This window comes from Perognathus longimembris, chromosome 2 (assembly GCF_023159225.1).
Source record: "Perognathus longimembris pacificus isolate PPM17 chromosome 2, ASM2315922v1, whole genome shotgun sequence".
Taxonomy (NCBI): Eukaryota; Metazoa; Chordata; class Mammalia; order Rodentia; family Heteromyidae; genus Perognathus; species Perognathus longimembris.
Genome location: NC_063162.1, coordinates 75,887,674 through 75,906,108, shown reverse-complemented (window position 1 = coordinate 75,906,108; position 18,435 = coordinate 75,887,674). Strand labels below are relative to the sequence as shown.

Genomic DNA, 18,435 nt, shown 5'->3' with positions numbered 1-18,435 from the left:
ACTTTTTTTTTCTTGTGAGGTTTACAACTTGCATCCATAATCTAGTGTATTCAAAATGCTACCATTTTTTAAGTCAGGCACCAGTGGATCATGTCTGTAATTCTAGCCGTTCAGTAGATTGAGATCTAAGCATCCTGGTTTGAAGCCACCCTAGGCAGGAAAATCCATGAGACTCTTAACTTCAATTAACCATCACAAAGCCGAAAGTGTCAAATGGTAGAGGGCTAGCCTTGAGTGAAAACTCTGAGGGACAGACAGTGCCTGGAGTCTCAATTCAAGCCCTTCCTCCAAAAGAAAAAAAAAATGTTTACCATTGCTTTAGCACTTTTCACATACTTTGTACCATGTAAGCCTTGTAACAACCCCATTTTATAGTTAAGAAAAGATAGCTTCTCCAATATTGTACTACTGATAAATGGCAGAGCTTTGATTCCAGCAGTTTCATAGTTTGCTTAACTGTAAAGCCTGTGTGGTTTCTTGTATATTCTTTTTGCTTGCAGAGCAGTGTAAGAAAAGGGTTAGATTTAAAATCTGTTTTCAGAGGGACAAAGGATGAACAAATGCAGCAGAGATTATCCCTAGGCACTGTTGAAAATGAACTATACAACTTGTAGTTGGGAACAGAAGGGAGAAACTCGGAGAGAGTGAGGAAAGGGGTGACATTTTCCAAAAAGAAATTTACTGATTACCTTATTTATGTAACTGTAACCCCTCTCTGTATATCATCTTTATAGCAACAACAAGAAAATATTTTTTTTTAAATACTAAAAAGGCTACTAGAGTTAATAAAAAGTTAATGAAAGAAGGTAGAATTTTACTTTAAGGATGAGGGTAGAAGAAAGCTTTGAGAAATTAAAGTAATACAAAATAAGGAGGCAAAAAGAAATCCAAATAAATAAGTGATTATAGTAAAACTGAAGAACAAACTTACCAGCAACAAGCAGATTAAAAAAAAGTTTGGCTGTGTTGTTTAAAGAAGTACTTTTAAGTACTCTTAAGCTGGGCACCTATGGCCTATAATTCTAGCTACTCAGGAGATAGATCTGAGGATTGCAACTTGAAGCCAGCCTGGGCAGGAAAGACTGAGACTCTTAATGTCCAGTTAACCACCAGAAAACCAGAAGTGCTACTGTGGCTGAAAGTGGTAGAGCACTAGCATTAAGTAGAAGAAGTTCATAGCAGGCAAATATGAAAGTAAAAGGATAGAAGGCAAATATTAAAACTGACAAAGTTCAAAATGAAATAGTAAATTTAATGGCAGAAAGCACTGCCAAGAATAGTCACTATAAAATAAGTAATATATAAAATTTTGTTCTTACGTAGTATCTAATCTGTCCAAATAAAATATGTAATTCAAAATGAGGGGGAAGGGGTAACACTGTTCAAGAGAAATGTACTCATTACCTGACTTATGTAACAATAACCCCTCTACATCACACTCTCTCTCTCTCTCTCTCTCTATATATATATATACACACATATATATATTTATACATATATATACATATTTTTTTTAGGGGGGTCGGTTGTAGGGCTTGAACTATGGGCCTGGGCACTGTCCCTGAGGTCTTAAGCTCAAGGCTAACACCCTACCACTTGAGCCATAGCACCACTTCAGGTTTTCTGCTAGCTAATTGGAGATAAGAATCTAGGGGACAACTTTTAGATAACAAATGTAACAGAAAAGGCTATATGGTTTGTAGGGTGTATTAGGAATAAATTCAACAAAAGATATGCAAGACTTTAGAGAATGTTTTACAACTTTATTGAAAGATACTTCTTTAGAGGGTAAAATAATTGTGAAAGAACACTACCTATGAAATCCATCCATTTCAGAAATACTATTTTACCCTAAATCTATATAGTTCAAGATTCCCCAAAGAAATTTTAGCTGTTCTTTGTTTTTAAATGTAACTGGACCACTTGATTCTAAAAATACAAAGGACCAAAAGAATGAAAAGAGTGAAAGAGCCAACAACAGTGAAGACACCCAAGAAGTAACCATGTTGGAGAGACTTGTCTTATAATACTTTATTATAAAATTATATTGATAGAGTGGAGAAATAATACAGTAGTCATAGTGATACAAGGGCAGAGTAGAATCATAAATACTCCTGCCTGTTTAAGAGATGCATAGGAAAGATAGGGCTAAAGACTTGGACTCTGGACTTAGGACTCAGTAGCTCCCTTGCTATGTGGTCCTAGTCCAGATTTTTAGGTTTTTCTCTTTGTGCAAGATGAGGACAGTAGAATTAAGTTCATATGATTATAAGAGTTCTAGTAAGTTAAATTTTAGTGCTATAATAGATGCCAAATAAAAGTTGGTTGAATAAAAAGGAAAAATTGATCTTCCAGAGATAGTATTAGAGTGTTGTCAGGGCAGAATGAAAAGTTTGATTAATGGAAATGATACTGAGATCAGTTGTTTTTTGATGATGCCAAAATCATTGAATTTATGTCTTATATTTGAAATAAAAATAAATTACAGGTTGTCTAAATTCTGCCTATGAAAATAAAAGTCTCAAGCAAGAACTTAGAAGCTCAGAAAAAGATTAATAAATTTGGATCTATTGAAATTTAAAACCTAACTTGCACTTAAGCAAGTGCAAAGCTAAACTTCATACTGGACATGGTTCTCAACACACATAGCAGCAAAGGTTTTATGTGTGAAATATTTTCCTTCAATTACTATCTATAATGCAATTGAACTCATGGTACTAGTTAAGTAGAAGAAGGATGAAGTGTAATGACATGATCTTACTAGTTCATGCTTTAATGTAATATTTCCAAGCACATTTAAAGCATTTGATCCATCTAATAATAGCAAATGGAAACACATACTAACATAGCATAAGAACACAGTGTTATAAAAAATACCTGTTTCCCATATTCTTACCTCTTAGTCCACTTAGGCTGTGGACTTTAGAAATGCTTTCATGGTTCTCAGGTTTTGTGGATTGGCTTTTTTTTGGGGGGGGGGAGGGGTGTCAGTCGTGGGGCTTGAACTCTAGGCCTAGGTTCTGTCCCTGAGCTCTTCAGCTCAAGGCTAGCACTTTCCCACTTTGAGTCACAACACCACTTCCAGTTTTCTGGTGGTTAAGTGGAGATAAGAGTCTTGCAGACTTTCATGCCCAGGCTGGCTTCAAACCGCAATCCTCAGATCCCGGCCTCCTGAGTAGCTAGGATTACAGGTGTGAGCCACTGGCACCTGACTGGATTGGCTCTATCTTCTTAACCCATAGGGTTTTGTTTTTTTAACATCATGTATTTGAAGTAATATCTTTAAGAAATTGAATATGGCTTTGTTCTGGTTATAAAATTGTGTGATTTAATTAGACTACCATTAAACTGATTCTCCCCCCTCCCCATAATTCCATTTAGTTTCAATCTTGTGGAAAGCACAGTTTATAAAAAATATAAATATTGTCTGACCTGATGGCACCATCTGTAATTCTAGCACTCATGAATTTGAAGCCAGCCTGGGCTAGTAGCAAGTCCCTATCTCAGAAAACCTTAAATAAATGAATCAGTCAGCCAATAAGTAAATAAATAAAATATTTGAAGTACCTGAATAATAGCATCGTAAAAATCTGTAAGAGGCTGGGAATGTGGCCTAGTGGTAGAGTGCTTGCCTCACATGCGTGAAGCCCTGTGTTTGATTCCTCAGTACCATATACACAGAAAAGGCCAGAAGTAGAGCTGTGGCTCAAGTGGTAGAGTACTAGCCTTGAGCAAAAGAAGCTCAAGGACAGTGCCTGGGCCCTGCCTGCGTTCAAGCTGAAGGACTGGCCCCCTCAAAAAAATCCATAAGAAAAAGACAACAGAGAACAATTTACAAAAATTAAGTCCATCAGTAAAAATAAACCCCAAATAGCCCATGGATGTACAAACATAAAGTGATATATTTGGTGGATAATTACAGCAGCTATGCACAGTATATATGCTATAAGTCAGGAATTGTGCACAATGTTTACCCACGAATAGCCCTTCAAAAGAATGTTCATAGATTATTGAATATATGTCCATTGGTAGAATAAGTTTACAGATGCTTATTAATATGCTTATATAACAGACTGCTCTACGCGATGGGAAAACAAAGATGAGGGCCTTATTAACAATTAGAATCTCAAAGTGGACAAAAAAAGTTAAAAAAAATAGTTTTGTCTGAGTGTGGTGGCTTACACCTGCACTCATAGAGGCAGAGATCAGAAGGATTGCCGTTAAGAGACAAGTCCAGGCAGCAAAGTTTAAAAGATAATACCTCAGTCAGGATAAGCTGGATATGGTGGTACACACCTGTTACCTCAGCTGTGTGGGAAGCATAAATAAGAGAAGCAGGGTCCAGATGAGCCTGAGCAGAAATTCTAAAGAGGAAAAAAAATAAATAACACGGGCTGGGAATATGGCCTAGTGGCAAGAGAGCTTGCCTCATATACATGAAGCCCTGGGTTCGATTCCCCAGCACCACATATACAGAAAACGGCCAGAAGTGGGACTGTGGCTCAAGTGGCAGAGTGCTAGCCTTGAGCAAAAGGAAGCCAGGGACAGTACTCAGGCCCTAAGTCCAAGGCCCAGGACTGGCAAATAAATAAATAATAATTTTAAAAATTTTTTAAAAATAAAAATAAATAAATAACACTAAAGTAAAAAGGACTGGTAAGCCAGCCACCAGTGACTCACACCTGTAGTCCTAGCTATTCAGAAGGCTGAAATCTAAAGTAAAAAGGACTGGTAAGCCAGCCACCAGTGACTCACACCTGTAGTCCTAGCTACTCAGAAGGCTGAAATCTGAGGATCACAATTGGAAGCCAGCATGAGCAGAACAGTCCCTGTGAGACACTTATTGCCAATAAACTACTAAAAAAAAAAAAAAAAGCTGGAACTGGTGCTGTGACTTAAGTGGTAGAGTGTTAACCTTGAGCACAAAGAGGCTCAGAGACAGTGCCCAGACCCTGAGTTCAAGCCCTGGGACTAGCAAAAGAAAAGAAGGGGGATGGAGGGGGGATCTGGGTGCATGGCTCAAGTGGTAGACCATTTTCCCTGAATCCAAATGCCAGTGTGAAGAAAGAAAAATAACCTGAGTTAAAAACTTTAATATTTATGGTAGCATTTATAACTTTCTTTTTTGGTGCCAGTCCTGGGGGCTGGTACTCAGAAGTCTGTCCCTCAGCTTTCTAGCTCTCCCTACCTTTTGAACCACAGGCCACTTGCTTTTTTGGTGCTTATTTAGAAAGACAAGAGTCTCATCAACTTTCCTACCCAGGCTTGCTTTGAGCCTCTATCCTCAGATCTCTACTTCCTGAGTACGTAGGATTACAGATGTGAGCCACCAGCACACAGCCCATAACATTCTAAATATGGAAACAGAACTATATGTTGTTTTAAAATATGTGTTTATGTGTATTGTGGAGTAAGAAAATGTATAAGAATGAAAAGCACCACATGCAGAATAGTGAGGCCAGGAGCTAGGCAAAGGGAATATCATCTTTTAAGTAACCAATGACCATCACTCAGAATGCTAAGTACATGGATTAGTACCACTTTATACTAAAGCACCTGGGGTTTTAAAATATTATGTGGTTGTAAAATAAGAAATAGCTATTTTAGATCACAAGTACTGTTCTGATGCACCATGAATTGTTCACATGTGGAGTATTTTGTCCAGTTCTCAGTATTCGTTTTAGTTGTTCTCATGGACCTAGCGACTTTTAGAGCCAAATGATACAGAGCAAGCTGAAAACTGTCCTAGTCAAATCAGAGATACATTTAGAGAACCATTCTTTTTGTTGTTGTTGTTGTTGTTGTTTTTTGGCCAGTCCTGGGCCTTGGACTCAGGGCCTGAGCACCCTCCCTGGCTTCTTCCCGCTCAAGGCTAGCACTCTGCCACCTGAGCCACAGCGCCCCTTCTGGCCGTTTTCCATATATGTGGTGCTGGGGAATCGAACCAAGAGCTTCATGTGTAGGAGGCAAGCACTCTTGCCACTAGACCATATTCCCAGCCCTAGAGAACCATTCTTAATGGTAACAAAAAAGTGTTTTAGATAGTTGAAAGAATGGGTGAGTGAGGTATCTTAGCTTTTTTCTCTGACATTTTCACTTACCAAACCAACCTGTCAGGATATGAAAGTGATAAATACTAGCTTTGCCCTTACGCACATTTATTTAACCTTTCTTGCTTTGTGCTGTGTACAAATTTGATACATGTTACCAGTGAAAATGCTCAACAATTTGACTCCTATTTTGGACACTAACTAGCTTGCTAGAAAAGTTACTTAACATTTTGAGGCATTGATTTTGTCTTCTGTTACAGTACTATCAATTAGAACTTTCCATGGAGATTGAAATGTTGGGTTTCTGCTGCCCAGTATAGCCACTATCAGGGTCACTTTTGAACACTTGAAATGTGGCTGGCTATGACTGAAAATTAATGTAGCAGTTTTATATAAACATATGTGGTTCTTCCCTGCTACGTTGGTCAGTGAAGATTTACATTAAGGATAAGTATGTGCGTCCTAATGTTTAATTTTTTTTTTTTTTTTGCCAGTCCTGGGCCTTGGACTCAGGGCCTGAGCACTGTCCCTGGCTTCTTCCCGCTCAAGGCTAGCACTCTGCCACTTGAGCCACAGCGCCGCTTCTGGCCGTTTTCTGTATATGTGGTGCTGGGGAATCGAACCTAGGGCCTCGTGTATCCGAGGCTGGCACTCTTGCCGCTAGGCTATATCCCCAGCCCTTAATTTTTTTTTAACATGATCTTACTGTGTGTCTCAGGCTGGTCCTGAAACTCATAATCTATCTGCCTCTGCCTCCCAAGTGCTGGGGATTACAGGCGTAACTAACTCCTGTTTAATTTCTAATAAAATTAGATCATAGTGACGTCTGTAAGTGCATGTGATGATGTTATTTTTATTTTTATATATGTATATGGATTGCAGAGCAAATGTACAGGATGCGAGTCAGTATTGTCAGCTACTAAAATGTTAGGCACTTTTTGTTACATTGATAGATGACATGAATTTGTTGATGTGTATATACTTTTAGAAAAACATTTTCTGAATTCTCTAATTTTGAATATTAGTTAAGTGTAGTAATCATTGATTGTCTTTAGGAAATAGTTGTTCTGCTTAAACATTAAAGTGCTTTATAACATAATTTTGTGAAGATTTTCTCCTTAAGTCCTTAGAATAATAAAAAAAATACAGCAGACAGTGCTTTACTTACATATGTGAAATGTGATCATTCAAAATATAGACTTGTGGGCTGGGAATACGGCCTAGTGGAGTGCTCACCTCATATATATGAAGCCCTGGGTTCGATTCCTCAGCACCACATATATAGAAAAGTCCAGAAGTGGCACTGTGTCTCAAATGGTAGAGTGCTAGCCTTGAGCAAAAAGAAGCCAGGGAGTGCTCAGGCCCTGAGTTCAAGCCCCAGGACTGGCAAAAAAACAAAACCAAACAAAAAAATATGGACTTGTTTCTTAGCTCCAAAGATGTAAAAGTCAAGTGTAAATATTTTTATTATGACTATAATTTTATAAACAGACATAAGTATTCACATTTTTTATTTTGTTCTTTTCTAGCTGCATAGATGAATGGTTTGAAGTAAATAGATCTTGCCCTGAGCACCCTTCAGATTAAGCATCAGATTTCTGTTTGAAAGGTAATTCTCCTTTTTGTTTTAATTGCTTTAAAAAATGTTATTTTGGAATATATACTTAGAGCCATTTATTCATTTTTTTCACTGAGGCACATTCATGTGTCTGTGTAAGTATTTGTATGTGTGTTTCAGATATTTTGTTAGGCTAGATAAACTCACATTTAAAAATTTTCAAATGCACTAAACAACTGAATGTAGTAGCTCTTGCCTACAATCCTAAATAATCTCATTACTTGCAAGCCAAGATCCGCAGGATTGCAGTTCAAGGCCAACCTAGACAAAAAGTTCAAGGCCATATTTCAATCAATAAAAAGCTGGGAACATAAATAGGAGGATTATGGTCCAGGCCAGCCCAGACAAAAAATAAGAAAGTAGTGTTCAGAAAGAAGTGACAGAAAAAGAGGTAGGGGCATGACTTACGTAGGAGAATACCTACCTATCAAGTAAAAGGGCCTGAGTTACATCCCCAGTACTGCCAAATAAATAAAATTATATTGAAGTGTCTAAGGGTGTTGCTCATGGTTAAACACATACTGAACATGCATGCAACTCTGGGTTCAATCCCCAGAACCAAAAAAATACTCAAAAAATAATACAAAACAGGATTTTTGATTTCTGAATACTCCGTCCATGGCACTTTAAAGCACATTTGCTTATTATAGTTTAAGACTGAAGAAACCGGGGCTGGGGATATGGCCTAGTGGCAAGAGTGCTTGCCCCGTATACATGAGGCCCTGGGTTCAATTCCCCAGCACCACATATATAGAATAATGGCCAGAAGTGGCGCTGTGACTCAAGTGGCAGAGTGCTAGCCTTGAGCAAAAAGAAGCCAGGGTCAGTGCTCAGGCCCTGAGTCCAAGCCCCAGAACTGGCAAAAAAAAAAAAGACTGAAGAAACCATGAAGTTTATATAAATATATAAATCATGACCCAATCTCACTGAACAGTGTGTGCTAGGCATTAAGAACATTGTATAACTTTTATTACTCTTTAATAGTCAAAATAGCCTTTGAGCTCAGTCCTATTATTATTTCCCTTTCAGCTGTAGAGAGGTGAAGAAAGTTGATTTGCTAAGATCAGAGCTAGTTTGTTGGTGAAGTTGGAATTTGAACTTCACCACAGACAGGCAATTCTTTCTCTAAACACAGTATTGTTTAGTAGTTTTTCTATAATTTGGAGAAGCATTTTCTTCCAAAAATTGCATCATTGGTGGTTATGTTAATCACTGTTATCATTCACTTTTGGGTTCTCACTATATTATTAAGTTTTATATAGTAGGCAAAACAATTTAATTTAAAAATGAAGTTAAGAATAGTTTTGTAGCCGGGCATAGGTGACTCACGCCTGTAATTCTAGCTACTCAAAAGGCAAAGATCTAAGGATGACAGTTCAAAACCAGACCAGGCAGGAAAGTCCGTGAGACTCTTACCTCCAATTAACCACCAGAAAACTGGAAGTGGAGCTATGGTTCAAAGTGGTCGAGTGCTAGCCTTGAGTGAAAAGCTCGAGGACAGCACCCCGGCCCTGAGTTCATGCCCCACAACAACAAAAAAAAGGTTTGCAGCCAAGCACTGGTAGTTCACACCTGTAATCCTACCTATTCAGAAGGCTAAGATCTGAGGATCACGGTTCCAAGTTGGCCCAGTAGTGATGTCCTGAGTCATAACACTTTGATTTCAGGAATTATTGCTCTTTAACTTAAAAGTGTAAGCCCTGAGGTTGAAAACATAACCAAGGAATTACTCTGTTGATGGGGTGGATAACTTAAAGATAGCAGCAGATTTAGAGTGCTGACATAGGGAACTGGACATCAAAGAATAACTGAACAGCAGCCATGTCAACTGAAATGAGAGCTGTAGCAGAAAATGTCTTATAGTAGTAGGATATGTATATAGAAGAAGAAAGCCTGATAAAGTGTAGCATATAAAAAGCCACCAGCTTCTTACTCTTTCATTTTGGCATGTTGACAATAGAAATTGTGATGTTTGAGTAAGAGTATTATAGTGTCACAGGGGTGTTTGGAGTGTGTGTGCATATATGCTCTGTTTGACAATGTTTTGGTTATTCATTTGTGCTGCTAAGAGGACCATGAACATGCTAGGAAAGCACTCCACTGCTGAGCTGTATCCCCAGTTCTTGAGAAAAGTTTGGAGGTGGATGCCATGAGATGTCAGTGTTGCCTTTTTTTGAGTCAGTAAAATTCTGGCTAAATTATAAAAACCATTTTAAGAGAAATACTAGAAGCCAATGCTAATAGTATGAAATTTGTGATAGACTTGATTGGTGAAATAACAGTAGGACAACTATCATCATGGTACTCAATACTCAGGAGGCTGAGTCAAGAGGATTGGGAATTTGAGGTCAGTCTGGGCTACATAGATAGCAATACTTAGAAAGAGAATGGAAAGAAGAACCAAAGGAGGAAATTTTTATCCTGGAATTTTATACTCCACAGTAGTAATATTGGCAAATCATTTTGTTTTGCAGTATTTAGCAAGAATATACTATCATATAACAAAGTATAGAGAGAAATGAAAAAATGAGAAACATTTCCTATTCCACATGTGTAAATCTTTCCCCTAGCTTTTAGAGACTGCTTTAGTATGTTCAAGCTGCTATAATGTAATACTTGGTTAAAGTATAACCAGTTTATAATAATGATTAGCAAATTTGTTGCTCACTGTGTGGAGACTGAAAGTTTAAGGTCAAGGCGCTGACAGATCAATGTCTTATAAGGCCTCATTTATCATCTCTAGCAGCTTCTGGTATCTTCTGATGGCAACAAGATCCCTTCAGACATTCATAAAGGCAACAATCCTATTCTATAGAGCAGATCCTTCCTGACCCATGACCTCCCCAAAGCCATGCTATTTAACATTGCTGCAATGGAGATTAGACTACAGCATAAAAATTGTGGGAGATGTGAAAATTCAGACCCTTGTGAACATTGTGAACTCGTAGGATACAGAAACACATTTCTTTTGTTGTTCTTGTAAAAGTGATGTTCAGAGGGGTTACAGTTACATATGTCAGGTAATGAGTGCATTTCATTGTCTTTTCTTTTCTTTTTTTTTTTTTTTTGGCCAGTCCTGGGGCTTGAACTCAGCCTGGTTACTGTCCTTGAGCTTCTTTTCCTCAAGGCTAACATTCTATCCCTTGAGCCACAGTGCCACCTCCAGCTTTTTCTGTTTATGTGGTACTGAGGAATAGAACCCAGGGTTTCATGCATGCTAGGCAAACACTGTACCACTCAGCTACATTCCCAGTCCGATGAGTACATTTCTTTTTTCTTTTTTCTTTTTTGTTGCCAGTCCTGGGGCTTGGACTCAGGGCCTGAGCACTGTCTCTGGCTTCTTTTTGCTCATGGCTAGCACTCTACCTCTTCAGCCACAGTGCCACTTCTGGCTTTTTCTGTTTATGTGGTGCTGAAGAATTGAACCCAGGGCTTCATGCATGCAAGGCAAACACTCTACCGCAAAGCCATTTTCCCAGCCCGTACATTTCTTTTTTGAGCAGTGTCACCTCTTTCCTTGTTTTCTCCCAGGTTTTCCCTCCTGATCCTCCTCCTCCACAAGTTGTATATTTCATTTTCAACATAGTGTCTAGTGAGTATCACTGGGCATTTATTTGTTCACCCTTTGTTCTTCCATTCTGTGCTCCCCTTTTCCTCCTCCAAACAGATGGACTTAATAGAAGACAAAGGGTTCAGAAATCAAAAACAGGACAAAAGGAAAAAAATAAGCAAAATAACAGAAAACCTCGTTTCCATTCCCTGGAATTCATTTCAATAAACATCATTTTATATGATCAGATGCCCTTGAGCTTTTTGGTTTGTTTTGTTTTGTTTTTTGTTTTTTTTTTGGCCAGTCCTGGGTCTTGGACTCAGGGCCTGAGCACTGTCCCTGGCTTCTTCCCGCTCAAGGCTAGCACTCTGCCACTTGAGCCACAGCGCCGCTTCTGGCCGTTTTCTGTATATGTGGTGCTGGGGAATCGAACCTAGGGCCTCGTGTATCCGAGGCAGGCACTCTTGCCACTAGGCTATATCCCCAGCCCCGCCCTTGAGCTTTTGTGATCTTCTCCTAAGAATATTCTCATTTGATCTCACTGTATGAATGTCTATAGAGTCCTGTATAATTTATGATGTCCAACTGTATTTTTTTTTATCTTTTACTTGTAGATTTATAGACATATCAAAGTTACAACAAATGAGGGAAACCATACAACCTGTTTCTTTGGGTCTGGCTTACTTTGCTTAATATGATTTTTTGCAAGTTTTTCCATTCCCTTATGAATACAATGTACAATATCATTCTTTCTGATGAAAGCATAGAATTCCATAGTGTATATATATATACACCACATTTTCTTTATCCATTCATCCACTGAGGGCATCTGGGTTGATTCCATACCTTAGCTATAGTAGGTAATGCTACTACAGTGAACATGGTTGTGCTGGTATCTTTAGTGTGGCTTGTTTGTGGTTTGCTGGAAAGATGCACAGTTATGGAATTTCTGGGTCATAGGGAAGCTCTATGTTTAGTTCTTTGAAGAACCTCCATACTGCTTTCCAGAGTGGTTGAACAACTTTACATTCCCACCAACAGTGTAGTAGTGTTTCCTTTTGGCCACATCCCTACCAGCATCTGTTATTGTTCATTTTCTTGATAATGGTCATTCTAACTGGGGTAAGGTAAAATCTGACTGTTGTTTTTATTTTAATTAGTTGGGTTTTTGTTTGTCTTTTGCCAGTCCTGGGACTTGAACTCAGGGTCTGAGCACTCTCCCTGGCTTCTTTTTGCTCAAGGCTAGCACTCTACCACTTGAGCCACAGTGCCACTTCTGGCTTTTTCTATATAGGTGGTGCTGAGGAATCAAACCCAGGTCTTCATGTATACAAGGCAGGCACTCTACCACTAGGCCATATTCCCAGCCCTGATTTGAATTTCTTTTATGGCCAGAAATGTCAAAAATTTCTTTATGTCACTATTGGCCATTCTTACTTCTTCTAAGAAGTCTCTCTTTTACATCTTAGCCCATTTATTAATTGGGTTGTTTTTTCTTTGAGGGAGGTTTAATTTTTTTGAGCTCTAAGTATATTTTAGATATGATGCATAGCTACTAAAAATCTTCTCCCATTCTGTGGGCTTTCTGTTTATCTTGCTAGCTATGTCCTTTGCCATGCAGAGTCTCTTCAGTTTGATACAATCCTATTTATCCAGTCTTTCTTTGATTTTTTTTTTTTGTTTTTGGTTTTGGTTTTTTTTTTTTGGCCAGTCCTGGGGCTTGGACTCAGGGCCTGAGCACTGTCCCTGGCTTCTTTTTGCTCAAGGCTAGCACTCTGCCACTTGAGCCACAGCGCCACTTCTGGCCGTTTTCTGTATATGTGGTGCTGGGGAATTGAACCCAGAGCCTCATGTATACGAGGCAAGCACTCTTGCCACTAGGCCATATCCCCAGCCCCAGATTTTTTTTTTTTGTGATTCTGGATCTTTACTTAGAAAAATTTGACCTGTATCTGAGAGCCTTAGTGTTTCGTCTGTGCCTTCCTTTAATATTTCCATGATATCTGACCTTACATTGAAGTATTTGATCCATTTAGAATTGATTCTAGTGCATGGTGATTACATTAGAATATAGCTTCCATTTTCTGCATGTGTACAGCCAATTTTGCCAGCACCGTTTGTTGAAGAGGTTGTCTTTCTTCCATCCTGTGTTTTTGGCTCTCTTAAAAATATTAGGTGGCAATAGGTTTGTGGGTTCATTAATTGGTATTCTATTCCACTGATCCTCAGGCCTATTCTTGTGGCCTATTCTTGTGCTGGTACCAAGCTGTTTTTATTACTGTGGCTTTGTAATAGAGTTTGAAGTTTGATACTGATATTCCTCCAATACTGTTCTTCCTACTAAGGATTGTTTTTGCTCTTCAGTCTTTTATTATTCCATATGAATTTTTAGATTGCTTTCTCTATGTCATTGAAGAAGGTTGTTGAGATTTTGATGAGTATTGCATTGAACATGTAGGACAGTATTGCCATTTTCACAATGCTAATCCTCTCAATATAGAAACATAGAAGGCTTTTCCATTTCTTTAAATCTGCTTTAATTTATTTTTTCATATTTTTAATGTTTCATAATCGAGGTTTTTCATATCTTTTGTTAATTCCCAGGGTTTTTCTTTTTTGTTTTTGTTCTTAGTTTTTGGGGTTTTTTTTGTTGGTTTGTTTTTGAGGCTGTTACAAATGGAATTGCTTTCCTCATTGCTGTCGTACAGGAAAGCTACTTATTTTTGTGGGTTAATTTTATTTCCTGCTACATTGCCAAAGTTTCAAGTCATCTCATGTAACCTGGAGGAGGAATGTGTAGGGTTTTTAAAATATAGGATCATGTCATTTGCAAAGAGGGATAGTTTTACTTCTTTCCTTATTTGGACCCCCTTTATGTTTGTCTCTTGCCCTCTTGCTCTTGGAATTCCATTATGTGTACTATATTAAACAGGAGTAGAGAGAGTGGACATCCTTGTCTCATTCCTGATTTTATAGGAAATGTTTTTAAATTTTCACCATTAAGTATATGGTAGCTGTATACAACCTTTATTGTATTGAGGAATGTTGCGTGAATTCTTAGCTTCTCTAGAGATTTTATCATAGAGGGGTGTTGAAACTTGTCAAATGCTTTTTCTGCATCTATTGAGATGATCATATAGTTCTTGTCCTTGTTTCTGTTGATGTGTTGAATTGACTTATGTGTGTCCCATTTGGTTATAGTGTATGATTTTTTGGGGGGTAGTTGTTAAATTTGGTTGGCCAGATGAAACACATTTCTGTTAGTCCTAACCAATATCTTTGTTTCCTCGAACTACAACGTATCCTACATATCAGTGTTATCTTAGTAGGACTTTTTATATAGAAAACCTGAGTTTTAAAAATTAACCTACATAGGACAGGTTGAAGAGTCCCACTAGCTGTTTATAAAAAGCTGAACCAATGGATTCTGTCTCTTTGAACTCATTTTAAAGGATGTAGACATGGAATAGCTTCACCTTCATTTTTTGCTTCTGTTCTGACTACTCTTACTTATTATTAGCAAGTGGTAAATCCTGTCCTTTTGTCCTAGATTCCAAGTATATGGGTTTTAAGAACATTCAGTGCTGTTGAAGACATTAAAAATAAAAAGCGAGTATGTAACAAGGCCCAACATTTTAAAAATATTTTTTAGCTATTTAAATTATCAACCCAAAATAACCCATGTCTTGGGTCTTTGTTTGTTTTTTTATCCTGGTTCTGGGGCTTAAATCCTGGGCCTACCTGCTGTCCTTGAACGTTTTTTTAAATCAAGGCTACCACTTGAGCTATAACTCCACTTTTGACTTTTTAGTGGTTAATTGAAGTCAAGAGTCTCACTGACTTTCCTTCTGAGGCTGTATTTGAACCATGATCTTCAGTTCTCAGCCTCCTGAGTAGCTATGATTCCAGGCATGAGCCATGAGCCACTAGGGACCAGCTTTTGTTTACTATTTTTATTTCGGGATTTTTAGTTTTATGAGGAGATTTTAAAAAATTAAACCAGACATGTTGGTACACACCTGTTGTCCCAGCTTTTCAGGAGGTTGAGGAAAGGAAGAACTGTGAGTTCAAGGTCAGCTGTGAAATACTGTCTCAAACTCAGAAGAGCTAGGGGCATGCCTCACCTGACACAGTACTTGCCTGGCATGTATAATGCCCCAGGCTTAATCCTCAGTGTTGGCAAAGAGAGACATTTACTTGTATAGTTTTTATTTTACAAAAGGAATGGCATATATATTGTGAATATATATATATATATATATATATATCCAGTCCTGGGCCTTGAACTCAGGGCCTGAGCACTGTCCCTGGCTTCTTTTTGCTCAAGGCTAGTACTCTGCCACCTGAGCCACAGCGCCACTTCTGGTCGTTTTCTATATATGTGGTGCTGAGGAATCGAACCCAGGGCTTCATGTATGGGAGGCAAGCACTCTTGCCACTAGGCCATATTCCCAGCCCGACATTCATTATATTAATGACACTGTTAAGCCCTCCTGTGTCTTGATGTACTTTTTTGCAGAACATTTATTTTGTGAACCTTTGGAACAATAGATAAAGATGTGAAAGTTTACTGTAACAGAAATAATGCTCATGGAGATTGGGGGTTAGGTTTTAATTCATATTACTGTTATGGACCATGGCTTAAGATAAGTGTATCTGTTTTTGCACAGGTTTTCTTGTCTTTTCAAGATGCTCGAAAATGTAGAGGACTTGAAGATCTGTCTCTGGATAAACAACACTGCAGGCTTACTCGGCCAGAACTCTGAGTTCTGTGAGACTGGGTATTACAAAGATGGACAGTGGCTCAGGAAAATATCCTGCTGAGTAGAGGCCTGTCATCACAGACCACCATGCACCAAACTCGCATAAAGGGACACACAGGGATTTTGAAAATGCTGCACATCCCTTAACAGACATCCACACCGATAATCCTGATAAACATTTTGTATTCAGACGCCAAAGTTAACTAATTTAAAAGTTGATTTACCTTTTAAGTTCACTAGGGCTCAAAACTAGCTGTGTTTTAATTTGTTTTGTTTGCTTAGTTTGGGGTCTCTTTATTTTCCCCAACATGATGTTTCTGCATTCATCTGTTCTTAAATTGAAAACCACATAATCTACTCCTTACAAAGTCTTCAGTGTGAAACCAAGAAGTGTAATCAAGCAGTAAAACATTGTCTGGATGGAGACCATGATCTCAAGTTATTCCATTTTTTCCAAGTATGGAAAATAGACTTCTGCATAATAAAGCTAAAATGTTAATATTTTTAAATTAAAGGTTTAATATTACCAGAATGCCATCCAAAGAATAAATCAAGTTCCATAATTACATTTTAATTAAATGTAGAATTGTCTACTGAATTGCAGCTTATGAAATATATTGTTTCCTCTTAAATAAACTGCTCAACAGCTAATTAGCATTGAATCATCGTGAGCTATGCAACTTTTTAAAAGATACAAATTACCAATCTTAAGTGCTGCCAGCTATAATAACTTTAACGGGTATTTTTTTGTTTGTTCTCTTCATGTAATTATTTTGTTATTCTGCTTTGCATCTCCAGGCAGTTTTCCCACATTTGGGTTTAGCATGTTGTAACTTTAACAACTTATAGTAAGGGTAAAATGAACTCTGCTGGAGTGGAACTTGGAATAATTTGAGGGATTTTTATATATTTAAAAAATTGGAATTTAATTGAGATGCCAGAATTACAGCAATTTGCATCTTTAATTTTCCAGATAACCTGGAAGTTAGTGTTTTTAAAACAATTTTTAAAGCAAATACAAAGATTTTTGTTAATTTATAAGTTATTAATGTGTTACTACTGTAATTGAAAACATTGCAAAGACTTTAAATTGAGTCTTGTATTGAAATGTATTGAAAAATTATGTGAATAAATATTCCCACAAAATACATCTGAATGGTTAAAAATACTGGAAAAGGATTATCAGGGCTATAATAGTGAATGTGATTTTTTTTAATATGAAAATACCAAGAAGTCAATTTCACATTTTCAACAGAGGGAAAATGTTATCCATGAGCATTTAGGCACGGCACTTGGTATGATTGACAATGACACCATGCTGTCTCCCTTGACATAATGAGGTATTTGCTGTTTCATTTAAAGCTGCTACACACACCACACACACATACACCACACACTACACAGCACACCACACCACACCCAGCTTATTCCCCCTGCTGTTGTTTCTGTTTTCTACAGGGCAAGTGCAGAAGCAGCAGGTATACTCAGACACATTTATGTAATGCTTCATGAATCATTCTTAATGGAATTTTTAGTTATTTGTGATTTTAGATAACATTTTCCCTGGTTATGCTGTGAAATGCTTTTTGATACACTGCAATTGCTGAAAGAATCCAAAACCTCCATTGTGACAGCTGAGAGCACAGTTTCATAGGTGCTTTTAAAAAAGAAAATAGTTGTGGAAATTTATTATTCATTCAAGTGAAATATATTTTCCTTAAGTTTTTTTAGTTATGAAATTATCATTTGACTTTGTTTTATTTCATATTCGTATTTTCATTTCTACAAGCTTTTTGCCCCTTCCCCTCATTCCTGAAGGAAAAACTCTTGGAATGTGAATAATTAATTTGTTTTCTACTACTGTATATTATGATTAAAAATTACTTGGTTGTCTTCCATTCTTAAGAGATTTATTACAGCTATGGTAATTAACTATATTCTCCGGGAAGTTGATTTTCTGAGGTAGGTGATATGTTAACTTTAGTTCACTCTCCCTGCTTTCCTCCACCTCTTACTCTGTCATGAGCCCTGTGCTGCAGCTGCTACAATAGAAGCTCCTGTGGTTTTAAAGAAAGTTAAGTGTTTGTTGATGTCAGATACTCCTAATTATATTTGCATAAAACCAAGTTCACTGAAATTTTGTTAAAACTTAAAAAGTTGACATTTTTACTTTAAATCTAGTCCCTAAGAATTGCTTTTTTTTAAAAAACTTAGAAGTTGAAAAAAAAAAAACATTTTTAAAGCTTAGCCAGGCACCAGTAACTCAGGCCTCTAATCTTAGCTACTCAGGAGGCTTAGATCTGAGCATCACAGTTCAAAGTCAGCAGGCAAGAAAGTCCATGAGATTCTTATCTCCAGTTAACTACCAAAAAAACCAGAAGTGAAGCTGTTGTTCAAGTGATAGAATACTAGCCTTGAACGAAGCCCCAGTATGGGCACACACACAAAAAAGTA

The 18,435-nt window shown here is 37.6% G+C and overlaps 1 protein-coding gene across 2 annotated transcripts in view; it reads left to right on the top strand.

The window, feature by feature from the left end:
* The window catches only part of Znrf2 (zinc and ring finger 2), an 82,420-nt gene extending 64,541 nt beyond the window's left edge, over positions 1-17,879 (top strand). The window contains exons 4-5 of one of the 2 annotated variants that reach the window (XM_048339541.1): positions 7,580-7,659; positions 15,889-17,879. In XM_048339541.1, coding sequence (XP_048195498.1) covers positions 7,580-7,637 — 58 coding nt within the window. In that variant the 3' untranslated portion in view covers positions 7,638-7,659; positions 15,889-17,879. The other variant, XM_048339542.1, reaches the window with a different exon arrangement.
* Positions 17,880-18,435: the final 556 nt, after the last annotated feature.